General features: G+C 36.5%; 1 protein-coding gene across 7 annotated transcripts in view; it reads left to right on the top strand.

Annotated features, from left to right (window-relative positions):
* ACER3 (alkaline ceramidase 3) overlaps nt 1–16,325 on the top strand; it is a 158,980-nt gene that overhangs the window by 130,707 nt on the left and 11,948 nt on the right. For all 7 annotated transcript variants that reach the window (XM_061380943.1, XM_061380941.1, XM_061380942.1 and 4 more), the window contains one exon: nt 11,694–11,795. In XM_061380943.1, coding sequence (XP_061236927.1) covers nt 11,694–11,795 — 102 coding nt within the window. The remainder of the gene's footprint in view (nt 1–11,693; nt 11,796–16,325) is intronic.

Raw genomic sequence — 16,325 nt, forward strand, 5'->3', positions numbered from 1 at the left:
TTTGCCTTCTGTCTTTTCCGATGAGTTGGCTCTTTGCATCAGGTGGCCAAAGTATTAGAGCTTCAGCTTCAGCATCAGTCTTTCCAATGAAGATTCAGCATTGATATTATAAATAGAAAAGCTAAAGACTTCACACAAAATCTACTCAAACTGATAAGCAAATTAAGCAAGATATAGTAGCAGACTACAAGACTAACATACATAAATCTGTTGCATTTCCTTACATTAACAATGAATTATTAGAAAGGGAAAGTAAAATAGCAGTCTCTTTTAAAAGCACGTTGAAAAATCAAAATGCTTAGGAATAAACCTGATGAAGAGGGTCAGAGACTTTATATGCTGAGAACTATAAAATGTAGTTAAAGGGAACTAAAGATGATTCAAAGAAAGGGAATTACATCTCATTATCTCAGTTTGGAAGAATTAATATTGTTACAATGACCCTATTACCCAAAGCAATCTACAAATTTAATGTGATTCCTATCAAACTACCCATGATAATTTCCACAGAACTAGAACAAATAATCCTGAAATTTATGTGGAAAGATAAAAGACCCAGAATTGCTAGAGCAGTTCTGAGGAAACAGAGCTGGAGGCATAGCCCTTTTAGACTTTAGACAATGCCTCAAAGGTACAGTAATCACAGCAGCATGATGTTGGCTCAGAACAGACCTATGGATCAGTAGAACAGAAGAGAGAGCTGAGAAATAAGCCCATACACCTATGATCAATTAATGTTTGAGAAATGAGGCAAGAATACACAATGGAGAAAAGATAGTCCCTTTGGCAAGTGATGCTAGGAAAGCTAGACACCCACATATATATCAGTGAAGTTAGAATACTCCTCACCCCGTACCCAAAAATAAACTCAAATGGATTATAGACATGACTTTATAAGACATGACACCATGAAACACCTAGAAAACAAGATAGGGAAAACATTCTCTGACATAAATCATGCCAATATTTTCTTAGGTCAGTCTTTCAGGTCAATACAAATAAAGATAAATAAATGGGACTTAATCAAACTTATAAGCTTTTGAACAGCAAAGGAAACCATAAACAAAGTGAAAATACAACCTGTGGACTAGGAGAAAATATTTGCAAACAATGCAACCAACAGCCTTAATTTCAAAAATCTACAAGCAGCTTATACATCTAAATAACAAAAAACAAACAACCCATTCAGAATATGAGCAGAGGACCTAAATAGGTATTTCTCTAAAGAAGACATCCACATGGCCAGTAAAATATGAAAAGATGGTAAATATTGCTAATTGTTAGAGAAGCACAGATTAAAACTACAATGAGGTATATCACCTCACGTCTGACAGAATGGCCATCATTAGAAAGTCTAGAAGGAATAAATTCTAGAGAAGATTTGGAGAAAAGAGAACCCTAAAAAAAGAACCCTCTCACACTGTTGGTAGGAATGTAAATTGGTACAGCCACTATGGAAAACAGTATGGAGGTTCCTTAAAAAACCAAAAATTGAGTTACCATAGGATCCAGCAAGCCCATGTCTGGGCATATATCTAGAGAAGACTCTTAATTCCAAAAGCTACATGCCCCTTGATTTTCATGGCAACACTATTTACAATAGCCAAGGCATGAAAGCTACCTGAATGTCCATCAACAAATGAATGGATAAAGATGTGAGATATATATATACACACAGATATATAATATTCCACTGTATATATATATATGTATATACAAAGAGAGAGGAATATTAAACAAGTATATAAGAAATGAAATAATGTCACTTGCCATAACATGTGTAGACTTAGAGATTATCACACAGAGTGAAGTAAGTCAGGAAGAGAAAGACAAATATATGGTATTACTTATATATGGAGTCTAAAATAGGACATAAATAAAAAAGGACTTATTTACAAAACAGAAACAGACTCACTAACATAAAAAGCAAATTTATGGTTGCCAAACAAGGCGGGCAGAGGGATAAATTAGAAGTTTGGGATTAGGAGATATAAACTACTATATATAAAATAGATATATAGCAAGGTCCTACTTTATAGCACAGGAAACTATATTCAGTATCTTACAGTAAACTATAATTGCCTCATATATCACTTGGAGAGTGTCTCTTCTTTTTCTATTCACTGTGAGAATCTGTAAGACTGCAATTATTTATCTTAATGTGTGGTAAACATTCTAGCAGTGTCACATTTGCATACAAATTTCTGACTACTGACGTGATTTAATTGTTGTTTTTAAGCCACTAAGTCATGTCCAACTCTTTGCAACCCCATGGACTGCAGCACACCAGGCTTCCCTGTCCTTCATTATCTCACCAAGTTTGCTCAAACTCATGTCCATTGATTCGTGATTACATCCATACCATCTCATTCTCTGTTGCCCTCTTCTCCTCCTGCCCTCAGTCTTTCCTAGCATAAGGATCTTTTCCAATAAGTCAGCTCTTTGCATCAGGTGGCCAAAGTATTTTAGCTTCAGCATCAGTCTTTCCAGTGAATGTTTATTTCCTTTAGGATTGACTGGTTTGATCTCCTTGCTGTCCAAGGGACTCTCAAGAGTCTTCTCCAACACACTGTTCAAAAGCATCAATTCTTGGGTGCTCAGCTTTCTCTATGGTCCAGTTCTCACATTCATACATGACTACTGGAAAAACAGTAGCTTTGACTAGACAGACCTTTGTCAGCAAAGTGATTTCTCTGCTTTTTAATATGCTGTCTAGGTTGGTCATAGCTTTTCTTCCAAAGAGCTAGCGTCTTTTAATTTCATGTCTGCATTCACCATCCACAGTGACTTTTGAGCCCAAGAAAATAAAATCTGCCACAGTTTCCATTTTTTCCCCATCTGTTTACCATGAAGTGATGGGACCAGATGTCATGTTCTTAGTCTTTTGAATGTTGAGTTTTAAGCCAGCTCTTTCATACTCCTCTTTTACCTTCATCAAGAGGCTCTTAAGTTGCTCTTCGCTTTCTGCGGTAAGGGTGGTATCATTTGCATATCTGAGGTTGTTGATACGACCTTGTTACCTCTGGCCATTGGCAGAAATTCTGACACCCCAGTAGGTCTACTCTGATATCACCACAATGAGGAGAGAAAGCACCTGATTATTACCACATGACGATGGAAGTCCAGGCTCCCCACATGGTCTCCACTGACACTGCAGGAAATGGAGAGCTTGTTACTTCTGAGTGGGGAAAGTTCCAGCCCCTCACTGCTTGATATTAGTATAGCAGGAGATTGGGGTATTAGTATAGCAGGAGATTGGGGTCAGAGAAGGCAATGGCACCCCACTCCAGCACTCCTGCCTGGAAAATCCCATGGATGGAGGAGCCTGGAAGGCTGCAGTCCATGGGGTCGCTAAGAGTCGGACACGACTGAGCAACTTCATTTTCACTTTTCACTTTCATGCCTTGGAGAAGGCAGTGGCAAGCCACTCCAGTGTTCTTGCCTGGAGAATCCCAGGGACGGGGGAGCCTGGTGGGCTGCCATCTATGGGGTTGCACAGAGTCGGACACGACTGAAGTGACTTAGCAGCAGATTGGGGTACCTTCTTTGGGCCTGATTAGGAATGAAGTCTAGGCTTCCCATTCAGGCTTTGAGGATGAATGGAGGGTGAGGCTATTGTTTTTTCTGTGGTGTTTGGCTATAGAATAGTGATTATTGTAAGCTTTCTATCTTGCTAGATTGCCTTTTTCTTGTTTCTTTGGAGAGACAGCAGTCTGTTTTTTTATTGTGCCTAGTGGTATTTCTGGCTTGGTAGCTTCTTCAGTTCAACTCTTAAGTGTCTAAGGCAGAAAGAAAACACATGTAACTTACCACAGCAGCATTTAAATGGTATACATGATCTTATTGCAAAACAGAAAGAGTCACAGACCTATAGAGCAAACATATAGACACAAAGAGGGGAAGGATGGGGTGGGATGAATTGGAAGATAAAGATTGACCATATATATACTATTGACATATATACACTATTGTATAAAATAGACAACTAATGAGAACCTACTGTATGGCTCAGGAAACTACTCAGTGCTCTGAGGTGACGTAAATGGGAGAGAAATCCGAAAAAGAGGGGACATATGTATGTATATAGCTGATTCACTTTGCGGTACAGTAGAAACTTAACACAATATTGTATAGCAAATATACTTCAATAAAAATTAATTTCAAAAAACCCAAAAAATTATTGAAATAAACTCAATGGATAAGTTAAAAATAGACATTTGAAGAGAGAACTAATTAAGTGGAAAGACATATCTAAAGAAATAAGCCAGAAAGCATCACAGAGAAATAACATGTCTAACTGCACTTCCAAAGGGAGAGAATAGAAAAAATGGAGAAGGAAGAGATATTCAAAGAGATAATAGGTGAGCATTTTCTAGTATCCTTAAAAGATAACTCCTCAGCTTCAAAAACAATAATTCCCAAGCAAGATAAATGAAAGAAAGTCTTTATCAGGTAAAGCAGGTATAATAGATTAGTTAGTTCAATATTGTTTCAGCCTCCATCAAGTGAGCTTTCCTGTAATGTAGATGCTAAAAAGCTAAAATGTATATTTTTCATATTTCCTTTGTAGGTAAGTTTTCAAGTACATTTAGATTTTGCCAATCACATGTGTTCACATGAGACTTGAATTCAGAACCAAGTTAAATGGGGAGGAGACATGGTAGTATGTAAGGAATCCATTTACTTATATGAATCTAGGGTGTGCATTGTAGCTCTGGAGCAAATGTGTGATAGCAACTTCCTGAGCTGTGATTTATAGCTAAGATGGTGTGATGCTGGATGAAACAGTTCGTTGGTCCAGAGGCTTTCCAATTCTCCAGGTTTGTAAATATGAAAAAGAAAAAAAAAATTCCTTTGGCAAAATAATCCTGTAGTAGTGTTCAAAAGTCATTTCTGAAGTGTCTAAATCTATTCAGTATTTCTTTTGGAATTGAAACAATTTATTTTCTGCTTTAGATAGAGGTATTATCTGAAGTTGAACCCTGATTGATACCTATTTTTAAAAAGCATAGTAAAAATACTGAAATGCAATGACAAAGATCCTAAAAAAATCCAGACATAGAAAACATTACCAGTAAAGGAATAACATATAGTCTACAGTAGACTTATGAACAGCAATACACATGGTAGACTTATTATCTTCAAAGAGTTGAGAGAAATTAACCATCAAGTTAGAATTGTATATCCAGATATCTTTCAAGAACCAAGGTAATATAAAAACATTTTGAGATAGATAGAAAAGAAGAAATTTTACTAGTACCCTTCTTAAAGATGTTTTTTAGAAGGAAGAGCTGAGATACAAGAAAGAACAGTAAAGAAGAAAAAGTGAAAAATTTATGGGACTATCTAAACAAAATATTGTGACTTTTAGTGATACCTAGTTTGAGAGATTTTTTTAAAAGGAATTAAAATGATGATAGAATAACATGTGAGATACAGGAGAATACTCTTAGTTACATAGTTCCCAAGGTCTTTATTTGAGGATACGATACAGCCAGTGATTAATTTTGGATTTTACATGTCCTTTTTTGGTAACTACTAAAAACAGTAATTGATTTCATAATTTCAGTTACAAAAAGATGAAGGAGTAAGTGGGATTATAAAAACTGAATCCAAAGAAAATGAGAAGGGGGAAAAGGGAAGCAGAGAAAAGTGAGGAAAAATACAAAGCAGAAAATTAAGGGGTAGAAATAATTTAAAATATATCAGTAATCCCAGTAAATATAAATGGACAGAGCTAAACAATTAAAAGACCAAGACTCCAAAACAGGGAAAAATCCAGATATCTGCTATTCATAAGAAATGTGGTTAAAACATCAATACATAGTACTTTTGAAAGAAAAGGATATAAAAAATACATACCATACCAATATTGACTAAAAGAAGCCTGGACTAGTTGTTTGAACAACAAAGAAGTTCAAGGCATTATTCACAACAGGTGTGTTCGTTGCATTGTTATTAAAAGGTTCTATTTACCACATTCTAAAAAGTGGCAACTCTAAACGTGTGTGGAAATTTTTAAACAAAAATTGGCAGGATTACAAAGGAGAAATAGGTAACCATTCTACCATGATGAGATATTTTAGCCCAGTACTTAAACCAAAAAATATGAATAGGCAAAATTTGAGTAACATTACAAAATGATTTTATATACTCAACAAGTAAAGAATGCATGATCTTTTCCTTCATGGAGTAATTATTAAATCTACCAATACTAGCATTAAAGCAAAGTTCAACAGATTATAAAGAATTGGTGTCATGCATAACATGTTCTCTGACAATTAGTTAAAACAGAATTAGTCAAAATAGCACATATATTTGGAAACTTATAAGTACACTTGTAAATATGAGTAAAAAAAATCATAATAAAAATATTGAAATACTTAGGATGTAAGCAAAATGAAAATACTATAAACCAAAATAGGATGTAGCTAAAGTGGTTCTTAGAGGGACATGTTTACATTAAATATTTACATTAGAAACAGAGAGTCTGAAGAATAATGAGCTAAGTATTTGAGTAATTAGAAAATATATTTATAGAATAAACCCAAAGAGAAATGAAGAATGATACTGATAAAAGAAATTAATGGGAAAAAAAAAAGCACTACTGTATTGAAGATCACTAGATATCTAATTTTGTTCCTTTCTGAGACACTACTAAAACTATAACAAAAGAATTTATTTATAAAGTATAAACCCACAAGTTGAAGACTCAATAAAATTTTAGAAGCTAGAAAGTAAATGGATTACTGCTAATTGCCATAACTAACCCAAGAGCCAAATTCTAAGCCAGGAACCACCAGTTTACATCAGAGAATTTTCTTAAGTATCAAGCCTTAGCAACAGACAGTTTGGTGAAGGAGATGGAGGAGGAGTCTAAAATAAAGGGCATTGATTAAAAGCTTTAAGAAATGGTTATATGCTTAGGTTCCCTCACCCAACTTCATGCCATGAAGCAACTGCAGAAATCTACAGATTTAATCTCTGGAAAAGGGTGAACAGTGTGTCTACATTGGGTTTTGCCAGGCACAGTTGAGCATACAAATACCATATTGAAATCAGGTAAGTTAGGTGACCTTGTGCTTTATGAATGCTGAATGCAAAAACGTCTAGACAGAATACTGAAAGAATCTTCTTATTGAATATATGAGTAGCCTAAAAGGCCTTATTGGTATTGGTGTTGAGGGTTCCCTAACAATTGACCCAGGAAAATAGCCCTACAGCAAAGGTTACTAACTAGGGAAAATAGCCCTACAGTAAAGGTTAGCAACTGAATACTTGCTTGGGACCACCTTTTTAGTTTCTTACTCTTAAGAATGAGGAGACAGTGCCAGATGTATGATGAATACATTCAATATGAAAGAGGCCATAACAAATAAGGGAGAAAAAAATCAGCTTTAAAGAAACTGAAGAAACTTTAAAAACAACAAAATGACAACAAATATTATAATTTATTAATATTCTTAGGAATATAGTATATCTATGAATCAAGAGTACAATGCTATAAAAAAGAACATTCAGAGAATCCCCCAAAAATGGACATTAAAAATATAGTAAAAAGCTGAAATGAATATTTTGAAAGATACAGTTAATGAAGACATTGGAATTCTTTCTCCAGAACACACATTGTGATTGTTTTATGGTCCAGGAGCCCCTATACCCATTCACCAGCAAGCATCCACCACAGGAGAGGCACTGAGCTCATGTTATGGTCCAGAGTGAACAGGACAGCATGGGGCCTCTTGGCCTCAGGACCCTTGGACCCACTCACCACCACTGCTGTGGACAAATAGCAAGTGTTTCCTCAAGTCCATGGTCCCTGGGTTCCATCAGAATGGTGGGAAGGAAATGGAGAATAGAAGGAACTCAGTAGGGGTTCTGATTTCAGGACCAGCATATAAAAATGCATATTTCCTCTACCAGTACTGTGTAGAGGAAAGGGAAGGGAGGAAACTATTACCAAAACAATTTAAGAAAATATCCTGTAATTGAAAAATAAGAGTTAATAGATTAAAAGAACCTACTGCGTACTTAGCACAGTGGTAGAAATAGATCCAAGCAAGTTTCAAAATTCTAGACAAGGACAGTTCTACAAGCTTAGAGTCAGAAGGTAGATACACTACATACAAAGGATCAGGGATCAGAATGGTTTTGGATTTGCCAAAGGAAAACTGGAAGCCAGTTACAGGATAATACCTAGCCGAACTATTGATAAAATATGGTGACAGAATACATTTTCATACCTTCAAGTTCTCAAAAAAAAGAAAAATACTTATATACCATAAACTAGTGCTCAGAAACCTGTGGAAGGTTGTGTTTGACCAAAATGAGAAAACCAAAAAGGAGGAAGATATAGGAAACGAGACATAGAAAATCCAACACAAAGAGGTGAAGGCAATTTCCAAAGTGAAGGCAAAGGGAAGGGATTTTTCAGAGAATGGCTGTCCACTGGACAGGCAACCAGTCTAGATTGAAGCAGTGTGACTCCTGATGCAGATATGTTGAGGGTCTTCTGTGTTACACACTCTTGACCTGATAATATACAAGTAGTCTGTCCCCAGAATCTTACCTGTACTTAGCTTGCCTGGACCATGTGCTGATGAAGTTCTTGCTCTCTCTTACGTGCCCTGCTACCTGGATAACCAGAGACATTCATTTCACCCCACAGAAGAATTTTGCTTTGAATTACTTCTGAGAGCTGAAGATTGGCCCTGGTAAGTAAGCTTAGAAGCAGAAAATAGAGAGTATCTCACCCCTAGTGATCACTTCCTTGTCGTATCTCAGCACCTGGCCCATCCTGCAGTTCTGCCAAATGCCTTTACTTTGTGCTTTCTGGGACTCATTCTTGCCTCCCTCAAATGGGAAAGTGATAAACTCTGAAAAGCTGAAGGCATACTATGACTCTTTTAAACTCATCTTTTCCAAGAATCTTCATCAAACTATGGCAATAATGTCCCTTCCATGCACAAGCAGATTTGTGTTTTTCTGATGATTTTTTTTTTTTGGCCACACTGGGTCTTCGTTGCTGTACGCAGACTTTCTCTAGTTGCAGTGTGTGGGCTTAGTTGCTCCACAGCATGTGGAATCCTCCTGGACCAGGAATGACATCCGTGTCTCCTGCATGGCAGGCAGATTCTTAACCACTGGACCACCAGGGAAGTCCCTGATGAGTTTTAAGTTAATAACACAATTCATTTGTTTATATGCAAACCCTGGAGGAGGGCATGGCAATCCATTCCAGTATTCTTGCCTGGAGAATCACATGGTCAGAAGCGATCCCAGTCCATGGGCTCACAAAGATTGGGACACGACTGAGCAACTAAGCACAAATAGTTAACAAAATATTTCAGAAAATCTATTCTCATCATTTACCATATTAAAAAATAAAGGAGAAAAACTACATGATGATAGCAGTACATTCAGATAAAGCATTCCATAAAATTCAGCTATTTATGACCCAAAACAAACAAAACAAAACCCTTTACAAACTCAATAGAAGGGAAGTTTCTTAACCTTTAAACTACAGCATCTACCACATTTCCATAAAATGTTTTTAAAAGTTACCTTTAAAATCAAGACTAAAACAAGGATATACATCGTCACCACTTCTATTCAACACTGTATTGGTGGAAATCCTATCCAATGTAGTGTTTACAGATGACACGATCACATACAGAAAATACCACAAGATGTGTACCACAAAATCACTAGAAGCAATAAGTGGAATTCGGCAAGATCATGAGGTTCAAGTCCTTATTCAAAAATCATATTTCTGTGTGCTAGCACCAAACAAGTGCATAGTAAGTGAAATTGTTAAGTGAAATTTTTGAAAGTATAATTTACAGTAGCATCAAAAAACATCAAATATTTAAGGATTAAATTTAGCAAATATATGCAAGCTGTATATATTGGAAACTGTGGCGAATAAGTTTTTGCTAAGCCAAATTAAAGAAGACCTAAGTAAATAGATGTTTCATTTTCATAGATTAGAAAACTTCAATGTTATTAAGATGTCAGTTCTCTCCAAATTGATCAGGTTCAAGGCAGTCACAACAAAATCTCTGCAGGCTTTTTGGTAAAAATTGGGAAACAGTTTCTGAAATTTACATGGGACTGCAAAGGATCTAAAAGGGCCAAAACAGTTTTTAAAAAGAACAGCAGAGAGGCTTATCTTCAGAACAGAAACAGACTCACAGATGGAGAGAACAGACTTGTGGTTGCCAAAGGCAAGATTAGGGTCGGGAATGGATTGAGAGTTTGGGGTTAGCAAATGCAAGCCATTACATACAGAATGAATTACAAGTCCTACTGTATAGCACAGGGAACTATATTCAATATCCTGTAATAAACTGTAATTGAAAAGAATATATGTATGTAACTGAATCACTTTGTCATACACCAGAAACTAACAGAACATTGTACATCAGCTGTATTTCAATTAAAAAAAAAAAAGGACGTGAAAGGCAACTCACAAACTTGGAGAAAATGTTTGCAAAATATATATCCAACAAAGGACTTATATTTAGATAAGTATAAAGAACTCTTGAAACTTAATAATAAGTAACAATTTTTTTTAATGGGCAAAGATTCAAAACAAACTATCAAAGAAGATATAGGAATGGCAAATAAGTACAAGAAATGATGCTCAATAACATTTATCATTGAGAAATAAAAATTAAAGCCACAGTGAGATACCTCTATGTACCTATAGGGCAACTAAAATGAAAAAGACTTATATCATAGCAAGTGTTGGTGAGATTGTAGAACAAAAAACTCTTCTACCCTGCTGATGGGAATGTAAAATGATACAACCCCTTAGTGCTGATTAAACAGTTTAACTGTCTTAAAAAGTAACATTTACCTGCCAGACAATTTAACTATTCTCCTATCTTTTTACCCAAGGGAAATGAAAGCATATATCCATACAAAGACTTATTTATGAATGTTCATAGCTTCTTTTATTTGTTAGAGCAAAAGAACCTGGAATACAACAGAAGTATCCAACAACATTTGAACAGATTAAACCATGGTGTATCCATATAGTGGAGTACTACTCAACAGTAAGAGGAAATGAGTATTGATATACAACAGCATGGATGAATTTCAAAATAATTATGCCAACTGAAAGAAGCCATATAACAAAGAAAATATACTGTATTATTCCATTTATATAGCATTCTAAAAAATATATAAGCTTTTGGAGGTAAAGGGTAAAGCTATAAAAAAAACTACATTAGCTATACCTGTTGTTTTGGGTAACTCACCAAACTTCAGTTTCCTCATCAGCAAAGTTAAAGAAGTGTTTATTGGAAGATTGTATTCATATGTGTGTGTTTATTTGAAAATTATATTCATATATGTGTGTTTATTTATATATATCATGTGTATCTAATATACTGTAGTGCCTGACACAGAACTGGTGACTCCATTAGTGTTTTTTCTATCCCACCAGCCTTCTACCTCTTCCAAAGAACTAATAAAGTTATTGAGTGCTTTCAGATTACCTTCTTGATACATTTAGCAAACTCTTAGTGGCACTTTTCTTCCTCAGTAACTTTTAATGGCTAAATGTAATGGGCAGATGTATTAGAGAATTTAATAGTTAGGTTTGCTTTTAATACTTATGAAAACATTTCCCTCTCATGACATGACTTGACAAAATTTCATTTTGGTCTTTTTTTTCCTCCACACAGGGTTTATCCATGGCTTAGAGGGCTGGGTTACACATCCTTGGGTGTATTTTTATTAGGATTTTTATTCTGGAACATAGATAACATCTTTTGTGATTCACTGAGGTAAGATATATTTTCAATCTTTGAAAAATATTTTTGGAATTTGTTAAGCAGAGCATTTCATAGACATATAGAATTATTAGTGCACTGAAGTGAATTTTTCCCATCACTGAAATTAAAAAGATATGTATAGCAGAATGAAGCAGGGCAAAGGCTAATAGAGTTTTGCCAAGAGAACACACTGGTCATAGCAAACACCCTCTTCTAACAACACAAGAGAAGACTCTACACATGGACATCACCAGATGGTCAACACTGAAATCAGACCAATTATATTCTTTGCAGCCGAAGATGGAGAAGCTCTATACAGTCAACAAGAACAAGACCGGGAGCTGACTGTGGCTCAGATCATGAACTCCTTATTGCCAAATTGAGACGTAAACTGAAGAAAGTAGGGAAAAACCACTAGACCATGCAGGTATGACCTAAATCAAATCCTTACCATTATACAGTGTAAGTGAGAAATAGATTTAAGACACTAGCTCTGATAGAGACAGAGTACCTGATGAACTACGGACGGAGGTTTGTGACATTGTACAGGAGACAGGGATCAACACCATCCCTAAGAAAAAGAAATGCAAAAAAGCAAAATGGCTGTCTGAGAAGGCCTTACAAATAGCTGTGAAAAGAAGAGAAACAAAAATCAAAGGAGAAAAGGAAAGATACACCCATTTGAATGCAGAGTTCCAAAGAATAGCAAGGAGAGACAAGAAAGCCTTCCTCAGTGATCAGTGCAAAGAAATAAAGGAAAACAATAGAATGGGAAAGACTAGAGATCTCTTCAAGAAAATTAGAGATATCAAGGGAACATTTCATGCAAAGATGGGCACAATAAAGTACAGAAATGGTATGTACCAAACAGAAGCAGAAGATATTAAGAAGAGGTGGCAAGAATACAGAGAAGAACTGTACAAAAAAGATCTTCACGACCCAGATAATCACAATGATGTGATCACTCACCTAGAGCCAGACATCCTGGAATGTGAAATCAAGTGGGCCTTAGAAAGCATCACTATGAACAAAGCTAGTGGAGGTGATGGGATTCCAGTTGAGCTATTTCAAATCCTGAAAAATGATGCTGTGAAAGTGCTGCAGTCAGTATGCCAGCAAATTTGGAAAACTCAACAGTGGCCACCGGACTAGAAAAGGTCAGTTTTCATTCCAATCCCAAAAGAAGGCAGTGCCAAAGAATGCTCAGACTACCACACAATTGCACTCATCTCACACACTAGCAAAGCAATGCTCAAAATTTTCCAAGCCAGGCTTCCACAGTATATGAACCATGAACTTCCAGTTCCAGCTGGATTTAGAAAAGGCAGAGGAACCAGAGATCAAATTGCCAACATCCGCTGGATCATCGAAAAAGCAAGAGAATTCCAGAAAAACATCTATTTCTGCTTTATTGATTACGTCAAAGCCTTTGTCTGTGTGGATCACAATAAACTGTGGAAAATTCTGAAAGAGATGGGAATACCAGACCACCTGATCTGCCTCTTGAGAAATCTGTATGCAGGTCAAGAAGCAACAGTTAGAACTGGACATGGAACAACAGACTGGTTCCAAATAGGAAAAGGAGTACGTTAAGGCTGTATATTGTCATCCTGCGTATTTAACTTATATGCAGTGTACATCATGAGAAACGCTGGGCTGGAAGAAGCACAAGCTGGAATCAAGATTGCTGAGAGAAATATCAATAATCTCAGGTATGCAGATGATACCACCCTTATGGCAGAAAGTGAAGAACTAAAGAGCCTCTTGATGAAAGTGAAAGAGGAGACTGAAAAAGTTGGCTTAATGCTCAACATTCAGAAAACTAAGATCATGGCATCCGGTCCCATCACTTCGTGGCAAATAGATGGGGAAACAGTGGAAATAGTGGCTGACTTTATTTTCTTGGGCTCCAAAATCACTGCAGATGGTGACTGCAGCCTGAAATTAAAAGACATTTGCTCCTTGGAAGAAAAGCTATGACCAACCTAGACAGCATATTAAAAAGTAGAGACGTTACTTTGCCAACAAAGGTCCGTCTAGTCAAGGCTATTGTTTTTCCAGTAGTCATGTATGGATGTGAGAGTTGGACTATAAAAAAAGCTAAGCGCTGAAGAATTGATGCTTTTGAACTGTGGTGTTGGAGAAGACTCTTGAGCATCCCTTGGACAGCAAGGAGATCAAACCAGTCCATCCTAAAGGAGATCAGTCATGAGTGTTCATTGAAAGGACTGATGTTGAAGGTGAAACTCCAGTACTTTGGCCACCTGATGCGAAGAGCTGACTCATTGAAAAGGACGCTGATACTGGGAACGATTGAAGGCAGGAGGAGAAGGTGTCGACAGAGGATGAGATGGTTGGATGGCATCACCAACTTGATGGAGATGAATTTGGGTAGACTTCTGGAGTTGGTGATGGACAGGGAGGCCTGGCGTGCTGCATCCATGGGGTCGTAGAGTCGGACATGACTGAGCGACTGAACTAAATTCAACTAATAGCACAATAAAGTTAAATTATGGGGACACTTGTTTAAATTACCTAAAAATTTGAACTTAAAAATATTTCCTAACATCTATAGGGATTTTTGTGCATACATCACAGTAGTGTACAGTTAATCAAATATTAATAATATTGACTGTGCTCAGTTGCTTTAGTCATATCTGACCTTTGCAACCCCATGGACTGTAGCCTGCCAGGCTTCTCTGTCTAGGTCTTTGAAATCTGTCTAATCTGCTTTATTGAAGAAATATTTACTGGAATTTGAATCATGGGTCTTGGACTCTAGTTGTCACCTTAGACACCTTCTGTCTGGGCCCCAATTTTCATAAAATGAACATGTTAAGTAGGTTAAACTAGTTTCCTTCCAACTCAGAATTAGCTGATTTAATGGTATTGTGTAATATTGAATAACACCACAGAGAGGCAATCAGCAAAATTCAAACTGGGAAATCTATAGAATGAATAACCTAGCCTCTTAAGTAAATAAATTGCAGGAAGGCGGAGGGGGGAAATGGAGGAGAAATGTATAGATTAAAAGAGACTTGGAGACTTCCCTGGTGGTCCAGTGGTTAAGAATCCACCTGCCAATGTAGGAAACATAAGATCCCGTGTGCCATGGGGTTAGTAAGTCCATGCGCCACAACTACTGAGCCAGCACTCGCCTGCGCACCCTGGAGCCTGTGCTCTGCAAGAAGAGAAGCCACGGCAATGAGAAGCCTGTGCACCACCACTAGAGAGTAGCCCCTGCTTGCTGCAGCTAGAAAAACCCCAAGCACAGCAACAAAGACCCAGTGCAGCCATAAATAAATAACTTTTTTTAAAAAGAGAGAGAGACTTGTGGCTTCCCTGGTGGTCCAGTGTTAAGACTCTCTGTTTTCAATGTAGGTGCACAGGCTTCTATCCCTGGTTTGGGAAGTAAGATTCCACATGCCACCTGATGCAGCCACGAAATGAAAAAATAAAATAAAAGAGACGTAAGAGCTATATCAACCAAACTCCAAAGTAATGTAATTACTTTTTTTGGATCTTGATTGAAACAGACTTGTGTTTAAAAAAATCTGTATGATTTTATGATCACTAATTGAATATCAAATATGATTAGTAATTGAATGTCTGATTAAGGGATTAGAGATATATACTGAGATCTTTAGAGATAAAATGATACACTATCTGGGATTTGCTTCAAAATAAATAATATGGGAGAAGAGAAGTAGGTGAGAGCTTAGATGATATGAGATTGGCCATAAATTGTAATTGTTAAAAATAAATAATTTATAATTGTTGAAGCTGGGTAATGGGTACATTATTATTTTGCATATTTTTGCACATGTTTGAAATGTCTTTAAATGCACACAAATAATACATCTTGCTTAGAAAACTAAGATCTAATGGAGTGGTTCTGAATCAGCAGTATCCATCAGAACTCTCGTTGGCGCTTTTACAGTGCAAAAGTAAGTCATCATCCTCTAGCTGAGTCCTCTTTGTTTCCGAGAAATGTTGAGATGTTCGCAAAACTTGTGGAAAACAATTTGGTGTTTCACACTCAATTTCTCTGCTCTGATAGATGAGAATATTAATATAATACACACTTAATCACAAGGTCTAGAATTTGAGGCTCAGCTGTCCCACTAGCTGAGTACTTGGGCAACTCAGTAATCTCTGAATTTTAGGCTCCTAATCTGCAAAGCACAGCTTTTAACAGCCACCTCAAAGACTCACTATGAAGTGAGACCTTGCAGGAAACACTTGGTCCATAATGTGTTAATAAATATTACCTGAAAGAAAGGTTCCATGAACGAGTAGTTTACCTGAAAAAACTGATGATAAACTGTTTAGTTATGGTAGGACTTTTTACAGCTGTTAATCTGTTAATATGCATTACAAATCTCCAAAAGGGCAGCAGACTATGTACTGTTTCCTACATTTATTTTGACCACAGTCATTTCTTTATGGAACGTCTATTAGGAATACTGTTCCTCAAAATATACTTTGGAAAACAATACAGCAGACAAAAGGAAATGAAATAATTGCCATGTTTGAGACTAA

The sequence above is a fragment of the Bos javanicus genome, chromosome 15, assembly GCF_032452875.1.
Source record: "Bos javanicus breed banteng chromosome 15, ARS-OSU_banteng_1.0, whole genome shotgun sequence".
Lineage (NCBI taxonomy): Eukaryota > Metazoa > Chordata > Mammalia > Artiodactyla > Bovidae > Bos > Bos javanicus.